This window comes from Ammospiza caudacuta, chromosome 4, assembly GCF_027887145.1.
Source record: "Ammospiza caudacuta isolate bAmmCau1 chromosome 4, bAmmCau1.pri, whole genome shotgun sequence".
Taxonomy (NCBI): Eukaryota; Metazoa; Chordata; class Aves; order Passeriformes; family Passerellidae; genus Ammospiza; species Ammospiza caudacuta.
This window is the reverse complement of record NC_080596.1, coordinates 11,413,830-11,432,117: the sequence shown is the minus strand read 5'-3', so window position 1 is coordinate 11,432,117 and position 18,288 is coordinate 11,413,830. Positions and strand designations below refer to the sequence as shown.

At 43.0% G+C, this 18,288-nt stretch overlaps 1 protein-coding gene across 1 annotated transcript; it reads left to right on the top strand.

Annotated features, from left to right (window-relative positions):
* Window positions 1-4,394: 4,394 nt before the first annotated feature.
* ETNPPL (ethanolamine-phosphate phospho-lyase) lies at window positions 4,395-18,052 on the top strand. Its single transcript, XM_058802965.1, has 13 exons — window positions 4,395-4,508; window positions 5,947-6,065; window positions 6,234-6,393; window positions 7,277-7,351; window positions 8,790-8,883; window positions 9,965-10,081; window positions 11,795-11,877; window positions 12,373-12,598; window positions 13,467-13,621; window positions 14,337-14,426; window positions 14,633-14,763; window positions 15,645-15,712; window positions 16,462-18,052. The coding sequence occupies exons 1-13, from the start codon at window positions 4,453-4,455 to the stop codon at window positions 16,591-16,593; spliced, it is 1,506 nt and encodes a 501-aa protein (XP_058658948.1). The 5' UTR covers window positions 4,395-4,452; the 3' UTR covers window positions 16,594-18,052.
* The last annotated feature ends 236 nt before the right edge of the window (window positions 18,053-18,288 follow it).

Here is an 18,288-nt window from a genome sequence, read left to right as displayed (position 1 = left end):
CCCTTTCCGTCACCTCAAAGATGCACTAAGTACAGGTGGAGGGAATTGTAGGTGGAGAGGTTTGGCCTCTGCTATCTGTTTTAGACTCTTGGAAGGACTAAAAATATCTTTGCTCCCTTTCCAGGACAGGGTGCTTCCAGCTTAACGTGCTGTGCTCTGCCAGGTTGAGCGCAGGGCCCCGAGGGCTCCAAGTGCCGCTGCCCCCCAGCTGGGCAGCCTGGCCCAGGTGATGTCCTTGCTGCAGCTGGGGCCACTCCTGCCCTTCTCTTGCTTTTGTCTCTCTTCTGCTTTCATAGAGAAATGCAGCTCTAGATGTCCTGCCAAAGCACAAACGTGTGTTCTACCAGAGCCAACACCCCGTGGGTTTCCAATTCCATGCTTTGACAGCATCCCTGTTATTTTTCACTTCTGTGCTCCCTTTAGCTGCTTCAGGACCAAATCTCAGGTAACCAATATCCTACAGCCTTCCCATCCTCCTGCAGCCATGGGACATGACTTTCCCTCTGGCACTGCCCCCCATTCACATGCCTCCTGCATAATTGTGTGATGTGCCAGAGCACATGCAGGACTGCATGTGAAATGCCTGCCAGTTCTGCCTCTTTTTTAATGGAACTTTTTAATTAAATACTTATGGGCTATTATGTAACTGCCTTGTGGACCTACTAAACCTGCTAATCCCTACCCAAATAAAAAATAAGGCAACAGAAGCAGCTTTTTATGTCCTCTTCTCACACAGCTTCACCTTATGGTTCCATTATAATAACACATAAAGGTTAAAAAAACAAACAAAAAAAACCCCCAAAACAAACTAAGGAGCTGACAAAGCATTTCATGTTCCAGCAAGTAGTAACAACTGCACCCAAATAAAGGAAAACAAGGGAATGCCAAAACATGTCATGTTGCTGCAGGGTTCTGTCTTCCCAGGGTTACTAATTTGTCTTCTCTTCCATTGGCTTTGGAAAATTCCAGCTGGAGGGCATTCTACTTTCCCATCTCCTAGATGTAGTAAAAAAAATACATTGGTTTGCTGCATATATACATATCTATATATTTGTGTATCTATCTATCTATCTATCTATCTATCTATCTATCTTAATGTCTCCAGGTGTCTACTTGAACATATAAATATGAGTGTGTATATATATATATATATATATATATATATATATATATGTATATGTATATGTATATGACCAGTAAAGTTCAGAAAATACTGTACACAAACCTCTTCAGAGAGATCTCTTTCTGCTAGTATAGTTTTTACTCAAGCTGCTTTAGTTTGTGGACATGCTCCTGTAACATAACCAGGATGCAGGGGTTTATTTCATGTGCTTACACCAAGACAGAATGTTCAATAGCTAATAAATATCCTGATTGTTTTTTTGGGTGCAGGTTACAGCTTGACTGAGTTTCCAAAGTGCCCACACCTAAGTGGAGCTGTCACGAGGTCTTTCTGACATCACCTTTGGCTGCTCCCTCCTGGAGCTAACAAGTATCTGGTAACTTTTTGCCAGCTTTTAGGATCTCTCTTCTATTTGGTATATTAAAATCATTGTGAGGTAATTGATTCTGGTTGAGATGAAGCTGATAAAAACAAGTGCTGCCAACACACCCTGTGCTAAACTGACTGGGGGCCCTGCTGGACCAGTCACTGCATGAACTCGCAGGCAAGTCCAGTCCCCTTCCAGAGCAAATGCCAAGCAGCTGCCCGTCCCTGAGAAGATGCAGACAGCTATGGTTTGTCCATCTTTAAATTTCTGCACTGAAACAGATCTTTGGTGCAGATCAATTTCCACAGCGAATCCATCTGCAGTGGGTTTACATCTCAGGATGCACCAGCAATATATTGTTTTTCAGAGTAACCCCTTCACAGTTACATCGGAAGCCAGAGGCACCTTACTCAGATACTTTGGGTAACTGTTAGAAATATTTACTCATTTTCATCCTTCATACAGGAAGCCAGGCTGCTGATTTCTGGTACCATGCCAGGACAAAGCCCATAAACAAGTGTGAAAGAAAGAAAATTAAAATGCTCATAAGGCAAACAGAGCAGGATGGAGTAAACGGCATGTTTTGGTTTGTATTTTTGGCTTTTTACAAAAACACAACTATTTTGGAAAAGAAAAAAAGAAAAGAAACTGTTTTAATCCTACTATATAGCATGAAGTATTTCCCGGCAGTATTTGCTGCATAGCATTGTGAGGGCAAGTCGTGCTTCAAAGGCCTGTGTGTGGGTCAGCATCTCTGCTAATCTTGGGAGAGACTCCACACATGAGAGTTGGCAGGCTTGCTCCTGCTCATGGTATCAAAAGAGCATAAAAGAAGTATAAGCCAAGAGGGAGGGATATTTCCTTGATTGTTACAACCCTTTCTTTAAAGGAACAAAGAAACAATCTCCCACTTCTACTTCACCTGCCACTTCAAGGTTTCCTGGTGAGGTTTGCTGTTGTTATAAGTTAGCTGTGGGCAGACTTGCTTTTGCTGATACCAGACTGTCAGTGCATGCTTCTAAAGTAGCAGCTCAATATTCTGAGCTGTTTGTGGCCCAGAGTTTCCACATGAGCAAGACAAGGCACATCAGCATAAACAGCCGAGATTTTCTGGTGTTGGCATCGGGAGCAGCCCTGGAGGAAGGGACAAGTCTGTGCTCAACACCGATAGAGGGCAGGCACCAGCCCAGTGTGGGAAAACCATCTCTCCTGAAATTCTTTTTGGGTGCTGCCTGCCCCAGCCCTTCTGTGCACTGCTGGTACAGGGATTGCTGCTAAGTCAGTACGTAAGGTGTAGTACAACTTGAACTGCATCCACCCCATGCTGAATATCATTGCCCAGTTTTCAGAGGTGCAGGCAAAAGGGAAAAGCATTGCAGAGAGCATTCCTGACAGACTCTAGCCTTGGCTCTGTTTGGATGTTAGCACATCTAAATGCCTGTTCTCTTCTTGAGGACCCATCAATGAATTTCCTCATTGCCTGTACAATACTGCCCTAGCTGACAGTTTTGGCAATTCCTTCGTGTCTTTTTATGTCTTCCTGTCTGGACAAGGCACTGAAGACAGGCAGCAGCTGTCTCTGCTGGGATATAGAGGTGGAGCTGCTATGACTTCTCCTACTGTTGGCTAGTGAGGCAAGGTTTCCAATGGAGCAGAGTATAGAATGTCAAAGCTTCAAATTTAACACTGACGAAGCTCAAGTAAATGACTGGATGGAAAGAAGTGCTGTCTAGAGAAGCAGAAAGGTGGCTTGCTGGCAGAGATATTTTAAAAAGTAAAAATCAGGAAGTATGTTTCTTCAATATGCAGAATTTAGGATGACTTGCTGGATACTGATCAAGAAAAAGGAAGTATCATCAGCACAGGAAATTGTGTGGCTTTACATATGCTCTCTGAAAACTCTTCCAAACACAGTGCTGCAGGTGGCACAGACGAGCTACAGATGGGGTAGCAGGGCCGTGGGCGAGTGTTCGTGCTGTCTGCTCACGCAGCCTCCAGAGGAGACGGTGCGTGCTTGGCAGCGAGAAGGTGAATCCGAGGTGCTCCACCAGCAGCTTCTTTGCTGTTTTGAAATGTGATGTCTCTTGATAGGAATTCTGTCCTCCTTCCCCCTCCTCCAACCTCGTCTTATTCTCCCCTCTTTTTCCTGTGGGCTTTGATGTCCAGCGAAGTAATTATCAATGTAACCATGCAGAAATGCCACATTCGAGCAAGCCACTTCTTTTTTGCTTCTGTGGTTACAAAGTGATCAAGGACTAGGTATATTTAGATATTGCCTGGACCTAAGAGTGAACCAACGTATTTGAGCACCACGGCTCTTTAGGTACACGTACAAAACCTGGCAAGCTGTAGATCTTACTAATTTGCCTCACTTTTTAAGAAATGCAGAAATAGTGATACTGGCTTTGATGGGCATATATACCTCAGCCTACTCTTACAAACAGATTTGGGGACATAAGAGGCAGAGAGGAACATTGAATTACGGCCCTGATTTTGATTAAATAATCCGCTTTGCGTTCCTCACCCCCCTCCCGCATGTTTGTGGCAGTGGCGCCGTGGCCACCAGGATGACCGAGGAATGGCAGGAATGGCAGGATCGCGCGTGGGAGCCGGACCGTCCCCACGCACCGAGCCGGTTGTTCGGCCAATTTGTGCTGCTCTGCACCCCTAGCAAAAAACAGAAACAAAACCAACACAGCTCCAAGGCACAGGACTCACCCGCGGCTGGCCCGCCTCAGCTCAAGAGGAAACACAAGTCCCCCCGACAGGAAAGCCCAGGGGGATGGGGATGGGGGAGCGGTCGGAACGGGACGTCCCGTCCCGGCGGGGCAGGCGGGAGGGAGGGAGGCGGGAGGAGGGGTTTGCCCGGGGCCGGCGCCGGGATAAGAGGCGGGGAACCCTTCGGCGGCTCGGACGGACGGACGGTGCTCTCCGTGCCGTGCCGTGCCTGTCTGCCGGCGGGATGGAGGAGCTCTACAGCAAGGCGGAGACCCTCGCCCTTCGGAGGAAGCACATCGGGTAGGGGCGGCGGCGGGGCCGGGAGCGGGGCAGAGGGGAGGAAGAGGAGGAGGAGGAAGGTCTGTCTTTGGTGACAGCGCCCGTCCGGCGCTGCCCGAGGGCTGCCAGCGCTGGGCGGCCCCTCCGGACCCAGCGGGGAGGGGGACATGGGCACACACAGGAGCTGCCATCCCTCTGGATTGCCAGGGCTCGGGGCCACCCGGAGTTCCCCAGGCGGGCGGAGGGATGCCGTCATTAGAGCACTGCCCATCAAATTCGCTTTTCCAACAGATCAGAGCAAGCGGCCGGGATGTGGTACCCAGGTGTGTGTGTTGAAATGAGGCTGCGCAGGGCTGGGATGTTTTTGTGCGTGCACCTGCAAAACACCGTGTCCGCTGAATGAACCTATTGCTGTTCCTTGAGCTGAGTTTAACTGAGGGACGTGCAGGAGGGCTGCCAGAGGTTGTGACCGACACTGATCAAGAAAAAGAATGTATCAGCAGCACAGGAAATTGTGTGGCTTTGCATCGCGGTTAGAAGCTGTGAGAAAGAAAGTAAACTGCTTCACTATGCAGGAGTCACATTTACAAGTTCATAACCTCAGTATACCCAACAATAACTCTCAGACTTACCTGGAAACAACTGTGTTTATCCAAGTTCATATAAACACTGCTAAATGTTCAGAAGACTTTCCTTCTGCTCAGTAATATCATTCAACATAATTACATAGCTGGCACATTCTCCAAGAACAGGGGGGCACGGGGTGGGGAGGGGGGGGGAGAAAAATAAAAGAGTGTTCGAAGAGTACTTTGGTTAATTTTATAAGGAGTTTGAGTTTTGGTGGAAGTCACTGTGATTGCGGTGCTTATAAAATGCTGCTTTTAAAGATTTTTATCCAAAGCAAACAGGGTGAGAGTGTGAGGGTTTTAGGACCTGCTCAGCACCTCTGAAAATAAAGCCTGCAAGGCATTAGTGTTTGTTTTTGTCTGACTGTGACCTCTATATGCTACAGCCCTCCATTGCGTAAGGATTTTTTGGCTATAGTATAAAACTGTGCTTAACAGCTTCCTTTAGTCCCAGCGAGTGATTTGGCCATGGATGTCTGTAAGGCGTGTAAACAAGCAGAGCTGCAGCCCAGGAACACGGCAGGACATATAAGGACCTGGAGCGACGTGCAGACACTGTTCTCCTGTGAAATCAATTGCAGGCAGAGTCAAGCTTTGAAAACACCCTTATTAAAGACCAGCTTCTGTTCCCACTGTGCCTGCCCCCAGGCAGGGGTTTTCACTGTGAGCAGGAGCCCCTGCTTGACCACCACCTGAATTACTCACAGGCTTTTAGCTTTTTTTGCAGAAGGAGGCAATTGTCTCCAGAGCTGCAAAAAATCAACCTCCTCAACACTCAAAGGAGGGAGAAAAAGTGTGAAAATTGAAATGGTGTTATGTTTATTATGTTTTAGGCCTTCCTGCAAAGTTTTCTATGCCAAGGACCCTCTGAAGATAGTCCGTGCTCAAGGCCAATATATGTTTGATGAGAAAGGAGAAAAATACTTAGACTGCATCAACAACGTTGCACATGGTAAGCAGTTTGACTTGGGAGAACTGCTTCTATTCCTCAATTTCCAGTAGCGATCAAGACACATTTCTGCCAAGTGGTGGTGTTCACAATCTTCTCTGAACATCCTTTTGTGGTTCAGTAATTGACTGAACTGACTTGATAGTAATAACTAATAATTTGTTTCTTTAGTGGGCCACAGCCATCCATATGTGATAAAGGCTGCAACAAAACAGATGGAGCTGCTCAACACAAACTCTCGCTTCCTGCATGACAACCTTGTTCAGTATGCACAGCGACTCACAGCCACCCTGCCTGAGAAACTCTCTGTTTGCTATTTTGTTAACTCTGGGTAGGTCTGAGTTGTGGTTTTTTAAATGACTGTTCTTTATGACTATTTTGCTCCTGTTTGAGACAGACACTCAGGACAGCTTGGTCTAAATCTTATGAAGTAGGACTTAGTAACCTACAACAAAAATATATCCAGCACTGATCAAAACTTACTTCCTATTTGCAGCTATCATATTTAGAGTGATGGCTCCAAGCAAGAGAGCCAAAACATGAAACTGGCCTTCTGAATTCTATGCAAAAAAAAAAAAAAAAAAAAAAAAAAAAAAAAAAAAAAAAAAAAAAAAAGTGGGGGGGAAAAAAGCAAGAAGAGGAAATTAATTCTGCAAATTGGTGAATGTTATGTACAGACTGAAGAATGCCTTCTGTAAATTGACAGATAACCTTGGAAACAAGTTAGTCCTCTTTAGGCAGATTGGTAGTCTGTGATCACTTACAAAACAGCCTGTGAGCAGAGGAGCTGTGACAGATCAGGCTGGAAGCTTGAGTCTTCTTCCAGGGTACAGATTTGTGACCGTGCAAGCTGGGGAGAAAGGAGTTGTGGACTGTGGGAGATGGGGCATTGCTTTTTGAGGGTTAGTGACTGCACTGTGTTCTCAGCTGCAAATTGGCCTCCTTTGTACCAAGGGGAGGTAAATATCTACTGGCAAACTGGGGGAGGGAAAGAAAGCATCTCTTTGTTTGCTGTTTATACAAAGGGCTGTTTTATCTTTGCCCCCTTACATGGCACTTATAGTCTCAACCTTAGCAATGTAATCTGTAGAGTAACAGAGTCTGCTGTGTTGATTTCTTATATCCACGAGTCCCATGCCTTGCCTTCTGTCAGGATACCCTTTTTATTGGAAGTGCTCCCTCACTGCTTTGCTGGTGGGTCTGTTTCCATGCAGGTCTGAAGCAAATGATCTTGCTCTGCGGCTGGCTCGGCAGTACCGTGGGCACCAAGATGTGATCACCCTGGAAAAGTGAGTACACAGAGCAGCTTATGTGAGCACAGCCAGCAGCTCCTGCCTTTGCTTCAGAAGCAGCTTTGCAGCAACCCCCTGCTGTTTGTACTCCGCTGCCTGCTGAAAGAAAAGCTTTGTTGCTTTTTTATTAGAACAGATCAGGAAATCCCTTTTTCACATTTGGATAAACACAAGTTTTGAAGATCTCTGAAAAATAAGCTTGTCAGTCACCCCAGAAGGTCAGGCACCTGTTAGAGGGCATTTCCCACAGACTCCCAGAGCAATTCATCCCAGAGACTTAAATGTTGGTTTCAAAAGCAGTGAGCGGTCTGGCTACTGGGCTGCTCTGGAAAAAGTGCTTTCTCTTCATCATGCATTGCTGGACACATTTCATTCTGCACAAATAAATATTCAGTGGTCAAGAAGAAAGATCCTGTAGTTCTGCAGCAGTGCTGCAATGATGCTCAGCTCTCCTTCAGTGAACACAAGTATGCACACAAAACCAAGGGACTGCAAAATCAGGAGGTGTTGGGAGGGCTGCCAGCCTCAGGGTAGGTGGCTGACCACATTTCATGGTTTTGCTGTCCTAGATGCAGCTGTGGGTTTGGTGATGTTGCTGTAGTGCTGGATTTTCTTCTCAGGTTGTGATTAGAAAGTCCAGCCAGAGCAGATGCAAGGGCACATGTCTATTTGAGCAGCACAAAGCTGGTTTGACTCAGCTATATTCAGATCCCTGTTAGCAACATACTAACCTATGTGTGTTCTACTAAGAAATCATGACACGTCTTTGGTTTGAGGTTTGATTCACTTCAAATTTATGGCTGAACAAAAGTGTTTACTATTCCCTGAATAAAGATGCTGCATGCTTTAGGCTCAAAAGGCTGCAGTCCCTCATTTCTAAATCAGTTGGCTTCAATAGTAACCAGCTTTAGCATACTCTGCAGTATAAACACTTATATTCCAACAAAATCCTTTTCCTGAGTGACAGTGGCTTCTGCCAAACCCTCTCACCTGCAATGTCTTCAGGGCAGACAGTGATGGGCAGCTGCTGCATGAGGTCCCCACTTCCTCATGCCATGCACACTCCTGAGAGTTTTCCCTGTGGTGGTGGGGTCTAGCTTGCAAAGCTTGGGCTGGCCAGAGTGGGCTGGAAATGAAGCATCTGGACCCCCATTTCAGCTCTAGGAAATCAGTGCAGTCCAGACAACCTCTTGGTCTGTCCCCATGTTGGCACTTGATTTTATCTTGTTTCCAGTCTTGCTAGTGAATTAAAGTCAACAGCAATTTCATATTGTCTTTGAGGGAAAGACAGAAAATTAAATCAAGATCCCTTCACAAACAATGCCGCTGTGATGCAGATATGGTTGCTATTCTGGATGATATATAGGCACAATTGTAAATTTGGTTCTTCTGTACATTTGGTGAAAAGTGACTTGGATATTTAACACTCACACAGTGCTTACCATGGCCATGTTACATCTCTGATTGACATCAGCCCCTATAAATTTAATCAGCTGGGAAAGGACAGCAAGAAGGAGTATGTGCATGTGGTAAGTATGGTTTTTAGTTTGTTTTGGGGGTTTTTGTGGTTTTGTTTTGTTGTTGGAATTTTGTTAGTTTGGTTGCATGTTTTGTTTTGGATTTGGTTTTTTTTTTTTTTTGTAATTTTGCCTGTTCTGCAGCATATTGTATTACCCACTTCTAGTGTAAATATTTTTCATTCTGTGTTGCTGATGCTAGTATGCACATGCTCAGCTGATTTCACTGGAATAAGTACAGCAAAATTGTTTGCTTTTGGATTTCTAAGAAGGTGTTCAGCTGTGGGGCTGATCACTTCCTTCATTGTGCTACAGGTTTTCTTAGTCACTGCATTGTATAGTTACACAGTTTGATGAAATTAGCCAATATCCATTGCATTGGTTTGGTTAGAGATATGCAGGACTTTGAGTCTAGTTCCAAAACTGGAAATGCAGATTGCAGAAGTTTGCACAGCTTGGGTAATAGGACCCCTGACTGTCTAAGGGAGTGACAAACTTGTGCATCTTAAAAAGACAAAAATTTTTCCCTGTCTAGAAATGTACACCAAGCAGGCCTTTCCTGTCTAGACCTCCTTGTGTTAACCACAGTGCCAAAGTAGCATCCATCTTTCTGCACCACTTCCTGTCTCTCAGTTACTGAGACAGTGACTAACACCATTTGTAGAGGCTCCTAACACCATTTGTAGAAGCTTGAATGTCTCACAGATTTGTACCGTGACTAAAATGCCGGGAGGGAAGTGACAGACTAGAGAACCCTACTGCCCAGTTGCTGAAAGGGATCTTCTATGAGAATCTGAAATAAGGTGGTGGATGTGTACTCATTATTGTGTCTTGAGGGAGAGGAAGGACAGTCTTGAAAGGTGGATGAGGTAGATGATGGTTCTTACAGCAGCTGTGTTCAGTAATATTGGATTGGGCATGATAGGCCCAGATTGAGTTTAAGCTCCAGTAAGCATTTTTGCAATTCAGGCTGTACTAACTCTTATTAGCTATTTGTGTGAAAAGCCAATAAAGTGGAATAATAGAAAACAAAGTAAAAGTTTCATAGAAGTATTTCCTTCATAAAAACAAATAAATAAATTGGTCTTTTCAGGCTCCTTCTCCAGATATCTACAGAGGGAAATACAGGGAAGACCACCCAGATCCAGCAAGTGCTTATGCTGAAGAGGTGAAAACGATTATTGAAGAAACGCAGAAGAATGGACGCAAGGTGTGTGTTTTAGAAATGTTGAGGCTTCACCTATTTCTTTTGGCATGGGGGTGTGTAACAGGCAACTAAGGACTTGTTTCTTTCCCAATTTCATGTGCTTCCCTCCCCCATCATTTTTTATCATGGGTTCTCCTTAAAATGCTTAAAAATTGCATTTTTCTATCATGGTTCTCTGCAATTTTTCTATCTGATGCTTTATGATAATTTTTCTAGGCATCAATGAAAGGATCAATAATACAATTGTATATAAGCAGATACAATCAAAGCTGTTAAATTTCTTATTTTATGCATTGAATTGGTAGATTGTTAATACAGTAGGGAAATGTTTGAGACCAGCTGAGAAACTACATCACAAATTCTAGCAAAGACATTAAAAAATCCAGGACATGGAGAAAATCTATTAGAAAAAATCCCAATACTACATTTCTGAGCCTGTTTGGTTAAGATGACTTTGAAGTCATATAAAAAGGTGAAACTTTCACTCATACACACTATGACCTTGATAAAAACAGACAGGTGTACCTAAAATGTGTGTTAATCTTTTATATGATGGCATTAGTGTGTTGAGACTTGTAGAGCTTGATCCAAAACCCACTGAAGTCCCAGAAGACTTCAGCGGAGACTGGAGCATGTTCCCTTCTAGTCCAACGGGCTTACATCACCCCTCTTTTAGTTTCTTCATCAACGTTTTTTCTTTTTTATTCTCTACTAACGGATAGTTTTGTTTTTTTCTTCCCCTGTTTCCTTTCTTTTGCACATTTCTTAGGTTTTGGTGGCATAGACCTGTGGCAGGACAAGTTGTGCTAAAGGCTAAGCCTCACAGGCAGTGGGAAGCCGCGCACTCTTTGGCTTGTGCTCACGCGTAGCGTGCGGCTCTTTGCGCGTTACTGCTCGGCCTTGTTTCCAGGAAGACTGCACCAGCACAGAGACCTCTTGATGCTCAGGGAGGGGTTCACAAGTGGTGTGGGGATGCAATCCCTTAAATAGCAGACTTGTGCTGACACCTTGGGGTAATATTGAATCTGTCCTGCATAGACCTCTGCTGTTGACAAGAAACGAATTTCGATGTTCCAGTGTGTCTGATCTGCTGTTCTTACCCTTCCTGACTCGAAATAACTTTCTTTTTCATTCCTAGCAACTGGAATTATTTCATCTGTAGAATATTTCTCTTCTTTTCTCAAGTGCCTCGTGCTGACATGTTATTTGTGTAGTTATGTGCATTAGGCAGGGGTGCCCAAAGGGTAGCCACAGGTCATCTTACAGGTCAGCTGCCACCCACCTCCACCTGGTGTTCAGGATTAAACAAAAACCCACATACACCTGCAAGCTTTATTAACCTCTTAGGGAAGATGGTACACACTCTTGTGCGTGTCCTGTAAACTGGCATTTTAAAATAAATTTATGTAGCTCCCAGGAGCTAATCCAGCATCCACTGACACCAGGAAATGTCATCCAGTTAAACACAAAGGATTAATGGAGATCATTCCATTCCCATCAGGCTGCAAGGTGGCCCTGGCTACTGCAGATTTGGGCACTCTGATTACAAAATTAATAAATCCTTTAGCCATAGCTGTTTTCAAGATCTCTCAGTTGTCCAGCCTATTGCGTGATTAAATTAAGGCCCACATTTAAACATTTATTTCTAGACTGTTAGATGTCTCTGCCAAGGCCAAGTAGATGAACACAGCTCTCACACGAGTTTGTCTCTTGTAGATTGCTGCCTTCATAGCTGAATCCATGCAGAGCTGTGGAGGCCAAGTAATTCCACCTGTGGGCTATTTCCAGAAAGTGGCAGAGTACGTACAGCACTTCAGAGGGGCGTAATGGGGAAATTAAAGAAAGAAATAGCTTTTTTTCACTATAGACTTATCTAATCAATTCAGCTATTAACTTCTCCTGTTCTTGGCTGTCTGTGGCTCATTTCTGCTTATTGGAGAGTATGATTTCAGTTCAATTTTTTATGGAATATCAGCTAATTTTTAGCTAGATAATTGCTATTCTTTTCCTATCTTTAATCCTCAGCCATAAGTTTGATGGAAGATGAAGTTAAACCAGTTATAATCCTACAGTACCATTACAGTACTCCTATTTGACATTAAAATGTCTTTTTTTTTCTTATCATGTAGCATACTAAAAATTTCATAGCTATAAAATAGCTGTAACTGTATTCCTTCTTTTTTTCCTAACTTGGTCTCACACTGCAGAATTTCTGTGATGCAGACTGCCTTGTCCTTGATTGCCTACCTGTGTTCTGCAGCACTAGACTCTCAAGGTATTGTGTTTGTTTTCAGGTATGTGCGTGCAGCAGGTGGAGTGTTCATAGCTGATGAGGTCCAGGTTGGCTTTGGCAGAGTTGGGAAGCATTTTTGGGCATTCCAGCTGCAAGGTGAAGACTTTGTGCCCGACATTGTCACCATGGGAAAGCCCATTGGCAATGGACACCCCATGTCTTGCGTGGTCACAACAAGGGAAATTGCTGAAGGTTTTGGTGCTTCTGGACTGGAGTATTTCAATACAGTAAGTTCATAGGTGAAGATTTGCCCTTTTTATTTTTCTTTTGGTCTGCATCTACCAGTTAGAAGTTCTCCAGGTGATCCAGATAACATCTGCAGCAATCACTGCATCACATTAGTAAGAGCTTGAGCCAACCACAGTCTAAATCTAAAAGCAGGTGGAGAAGCTTTGAAATATGCTCTGTATCAAGTGTTACATCATCATATGTACCAGCACAAGCTCTCTGGCAGGTCATGCACCTCAGCTCATATCGATACAGATAAATTCTTCCTTATGTCTCTTTCCCTCTTCCCACTTTGAAATGTTGATTATGTAAAATTCCATTATCTAGGATAGGCTCCATGCTGGTGGAGCTCATGACCTGGCAGACCTGGCTCCACAACTGACACCTAACAAAACAGTGACCCTTTACCAGAAAATATTTCATCTGTGTGCATGCCACAGAGGTTCAGTCTTCTCGTTTACTGAGCCTGATTTCTGTTCCTGTGACTCGGCCTTCTTCCCATCTACCATGAATTCCCCTGTTTCAAATGGAATTTATACTCTCTGGATAAAAAGATATCAAATCTACCACCCACTGCTCTTCCCAGGAGCATTTTGCCTGCATGTGCAATCAGCTGAATCCTTCAGTCCTGAGATCTTCAAATTACTGCAACCTGGAGGAGAGGAAGAGGGAGCCTTTCCCTTGCCCAAATGTAGGGGATGGTGTTCCACAGCCTGAATGCCACAAAATCCCCACCTTTCTGAGCTTTCCTCATGACATGCCAAGCAGGAGAGGGCAAGTGAAAACAACGTGGATACCCGCAGGTTAATGTTTTGTTTTGTTAGGTTTTGATTTTGATTACATGTTTTGTTTTGTCTTTGCTTTCAGTTTGGAGGCAATCCAGTGTCTTGTGCCATTGGCTTGGCTGTACTGGATGTAATAGAGAAAGAAGATCTCCAAGGGAATGCCACACGTGTAGGAAATTATCTCCTGGAGCTGCTGGCTGAGCAAAAGGAGAAGCATCCCTTAGTGGGAGATATCAGGTGGGTGCATCACAGCAATGTCAGAGAAGAAAAAGCAGCAAACTTGGTGTGAGTGGAACACAGAAACATGCCATGATTTTGCTACTCCTCTCTTTTAAAATGGACTGCCCAAAACTGTTATTGAAAGGCAATATATATATATATTTTTAAAGTTGTCCATCTATCTGCTTAATTACTTACAAGCATAGCCACTAAAAAAGTTCTGGGAGAGCAGGAGAAAGAGCCATCCACATGCAATAACCAAGATGTCAGCACACTGTTGTACTTGTGCAGACCTTGTTAAAATCTCTGGGATTTTCTTGAGAGATGTTACTATGAATTGTCCTCATCTCATGTTACTGCCATTGATAATTGCCTCCAGGTTTTTCCAGGGGAAGAGTTTGGGTTGCAGGGTTTTGTACTTCTTTTTTTGTCTCCCTGGCTTGTGATTTTCAGGATAAGCATGAAAGAAGATTATTCTGTCATTCTTATCAGGCCACATAGCATTAATGAGCCAGGTAAATTTATTTATCCATAAATACCTGTTATCCCATTTTATTGTGTGAAGTTGCCAAAAGGTGACCAAAGACAAAGTCTCCCCTCCCATTCTCCTTCCCCCATTTGCACCCCAGGGAAGGGAATTGCAGTTGTTAGAAACAGGTATTGCATTTGCAGCAGGAGGTTTGGGCTACTGACACTGGATTTCACTTGTCTGTACTTTTCTTTTCTACTCCAGGGGTGTTGGATTGTTTGTTGGTGTGGATCTGGTGAAAGATAAGCAGAAGAGAACTCCAGCCACAGCTGAAGCCCTTCATCTTATTTACAAGTAAGTAGCTCTTAAAGACTGTGTGCAGTGATCAAACCCTCCTAACATTTTCCAGCAGTTAGTCATTAATTTTGTTTTCAGTTTGTGTAGTTTTTTGTGACATAATACTAAAAAAAGAAAACTTTCAAAATCTGTCTTAGCTTGAAGGAAGTGACAGGACACAGTTTTATACCTGTATCTAACACAGGTGTTTCCTCTTTCCACAGACTCAAAGAGCATCAAATCCTTCTTAGTGCAGATGGACCCTACAGGAATATTTTAAAATTTAAACCACCAATGTGTTTCACAATGGAAGATGCAAAACATGCAGTGGAGACTCTTGATGCACTTCTTACAGGTATGTGTGCTCTAGGGCTCAAAGGAATCTCTTCTTTGTTTATTTCCCAATGAAACACCATCACAGCCTAGGCCATTACATGCAAGGGAAAGTAATCAACTGCATTTTTTACCATTCATCAAACTGCTATTCTTAATGCCAATTATTATAAATATATACAAATACCCCCATATGTATTTCATCTAAACTTTTAGACAAAATCCTGCTCCTCAACCTTTCTCTTACAGACTCAATGTTATTACTCATTTCTGGTCACATGTGCTGTTTGTTAAGGAGTGAATATATTAAATTCAGCACAGGCCTGAAAGACACTGCAGACACACTGGTGTAACTTTCCATAATGTGCTCTGCCTTTTCTTTTTATCTTTTTGTTTATTTTTTAACTAGAGTACTGTAACCTGATTGTCTCGCTCAAATTGAGCCTGAAGGTTTTCAGGCTCTATTTTTTTTTACCTGAGGACCAACCCAGGGGAAAATAACATCAGTTATACTGTTAGCATGAGGGCTCTTGGAGCCTGTTATACATTAAATGCTCCCATCTTCTGAGAATATAACAACTAAAGTTAGTCTTCCATTAACCTGCTGGAAAAAGGCAGAATTCCACTCTGAAAGGTGTCTCTGCTACCCCATGCTACAGTCAAGTTGCTAATTTTATTCTTTTCTCTAAATACCCCCAAGGTAGGCAGTCTTGACAGATTAATCACATTGCCTCAAAAAATGTTTTAGGAAGTATTCATCACTCTTCAGTTATTCTTCTGTGTGATAAATGCCCAGAGGAATAGTTGTTTTTTTTTAACTTCAGGCAGCTACTAAATTGAGGGTATGCTTACTTCCCCCCACTTCTTTTTAATTTAGTATTTTTTTATTGCTTTATTTTTCAGAACTGGAAGAGGCCACTGGAATGAAGACAGAAAATAATGCATCTACAAATGTGCAGTGTAAAAGAAAAGTATGTTTTAATTTTTTTAACTCTTTTTCAAATAAGTGTTTGGCAAAGCAAGTATAAATTACTTTGGTAGATCGTGCCTTCATTTTTGGTAGTTTGAATGGCTCTATGCCTTGAAACTGAGCTCAGAGAGTAACTCACTGCTAGAAACCTGAGAGGATTTGTCCTGTCTCACTGGGGTAAATCTGAAAAGAGCTGAGTAATCCAGACCAACAGCATGTTATAGACAAGCCTTATCTGCTTGTGTGCAAACACCACCACCCAGACTTTGGGCTACGCAAAGTCATGAGCACTGCAGTCAGCAGCTATTGGTTCTTGGTATTACATGCCACTGAAAGATATTTGGCTTTCTAAGCAACCCTGCAGCCTGGAAGGTGTCCAGGTTTTCAGAGAGTTCCAAGGATTTTGTTTCCACCATAGCTCTTTGAGTATGAATGGCTGACACACATCCAAATTAGGACTTCTTATGTTGAACCCCAGCTCTGGATAAATCACATATGATTTCTCACAGCCTTAAAAACATGTCACCCTCTCTACAGGAAAGTCTGCTGAGCTGTCCCTTGGTGGGTTTTCTGCTGGGGGATGGGAATGCAATAGCTCAGCTGCCATGGGGTGTGAAAGTCAAGCAGAGACCTGATGAGTAATTTGCCATATATCTAGATTTTACTAGGTTTGGAGCTACCTAATGGGAACCAGGTCCAGGGGGTGGAAGACACACACATGCCTCCACTGAGATGTCCTTTCTGTTTCAGACCACTGAGGAGAGTTCTCAGCCAGAAGGTGCCAGTGAAAGCATTGGCCACATGAATGGAGCTGCCTGCCGACAAGAAAACGGGATTTATTCGAAAAAACGCTCAGTGCCGAGTAAAAGGATAAGAACATGAAGAGGGAAGGTTTCTTCACTCCGTTTGAATTTGTGTCCGTCTTGCTTTTGAGATGAAGAGTGCAATAGTCTGAGTCCTAGGATCTGTTTGAAGCCTGGTCATGCCTTTCATAAACTGCCTGGATTCCTATTAGCTTCAGTAGGTTTAAAATACCTTTTCAGATACATGAGAACTGTGCCATGTGGCCTGAAATCTAGATGTCACAGAATGGACAAGTGATACAAAAATACCTTGGTGCTGATGGCAGGTGTGACATAGGTACACAAACTTGGTGAAAACTGGAGATTTATCCATATTATGCAGAATCTGATTTGCTTAACTGTCATAAAGCAAATGCCAATCCTATTAAGTTTAAACATATATGCTTAACATGCTATTTTTACAATATTTTAAATTTCAATATGTAATATTGAGATGTTAATTAGTTCCCATGTTTTAATGGCTGAATTCACTAAACAGTGCTTGAGAAAGAAATCATTATTATCTTCCAGTGTATCTTAGGTCCTATGGACCATATTCCCAGCTGATATAAATTGGAGCAACTTTGCTAATGTCAGCAATGCTCTACTAAGAGTCTACAACTCTGTGTGTAGAAACACAATGTCTATGCAGGGCACTCTCACTATAAATTCAAGGAAAATAAAGAATCTAATTTTCTATGAATAAAGCAACATTTATAAATATTTATATAGAGTAAGATTTTAAATTGTTTTCCCTAGAGTTTATAGATTGGATCCTATCAATCTATAAAATATGCAAGTAAAGTATATATAATTTCAGACACACTGATTGATTGAATTTAACCTGAAGGTGTCTAAAAATGAGGTTCCCAGGGACAGCCTAGTTTGCATTCCCATGGATTTGAGTTGTTTTGAGTGTCATGGGAATTGCTGCCTGATCCTGTCAAAGCAGTGCTGGTACTTCTTGTCAGTGGTGATGAGGAGTTGCACACCAGTTCCATGGGATTCTGACACATAAATGGTAACACTGGAGAGGTTACTGAAGGGAGGGGACCACTGCATAAACCATGCATGCAACCAGTGCTGCAGATAATTCAGGCTGACCTTCCTCACTGTCAGTGTTAAATTTCAATGACAGCACACAAGCCCTGCTTCTCTTTCTTAATACGTGAACAACTCCATGCTATGGAGGACACTGAGGGCTTTCCAAGTAGTTTGTACTTCAGAAAAAAATATAAAGTGTATTTATTTCCTCTTCAATCTTAATACCCTAAATTCTGCTGTTTCCTAATTGCTGCTAATTATCCTAGTGATATATGACTGAAAATTGAGCACTTTATCTAATTTTATGTTTTCCATAATTTGCTACATTTATGTCCATGTTTCTGGTGTAACTCTTTCCAACATCCTCGAGCTGGCTTATTTTCTGTTTCATGATCCTTGAATAATTCTTCCATAAAAATAAATCTCTGGTTTGTAATTATGATGTCCTACACAAAGAGAGGTTTTTGTTTTCGTTTTGGGGTTTTTTTGTTTTGTTTTTGTTTTTATTTTATTCTGCAGTAACACCTACTTGCTGAGGGAAGTAACCTCAGTTTTAGCTGGAGGTTGTCCCCATGCCAAGGCAGAACTGACTAGGCTGTGTTTCCCTGAGGCACTCAGCTGTTGGCAGCTCACCCTTCAAGCCAAATGTTGCCTCAGCTGCTACAGTTCATTCCCTGCTAACTCTGCACCA

What these genes read in the sequence shown, in the direction of transcription:
- ETNPPL (XM_058802965.1), top strand. Translation starts at nt 4,453, where the DNA reads ATGGAGGAGCTCTACAGCAAGGCGGAGACCCTCGCCCTTCGGAGGAAG. An exon ending in CTTCGGAGGAAGCACATCGG is followed by an intron (nt 4,509 to 5,946) that starts GTAGGGGCGGCG and finishes ATTATGTTTTAG; the next exon opens with GCCTTCCTGCAAAGTTTTCT. An exon ending in GATGTGATCACCCTGGAAAA is followed by an intron (nt 7,352 to 8,789) that starts GTGAGTACACAG and finishes ACACTCACACAG; the next exon opens with TGCTTACCATGGCCATGTTA.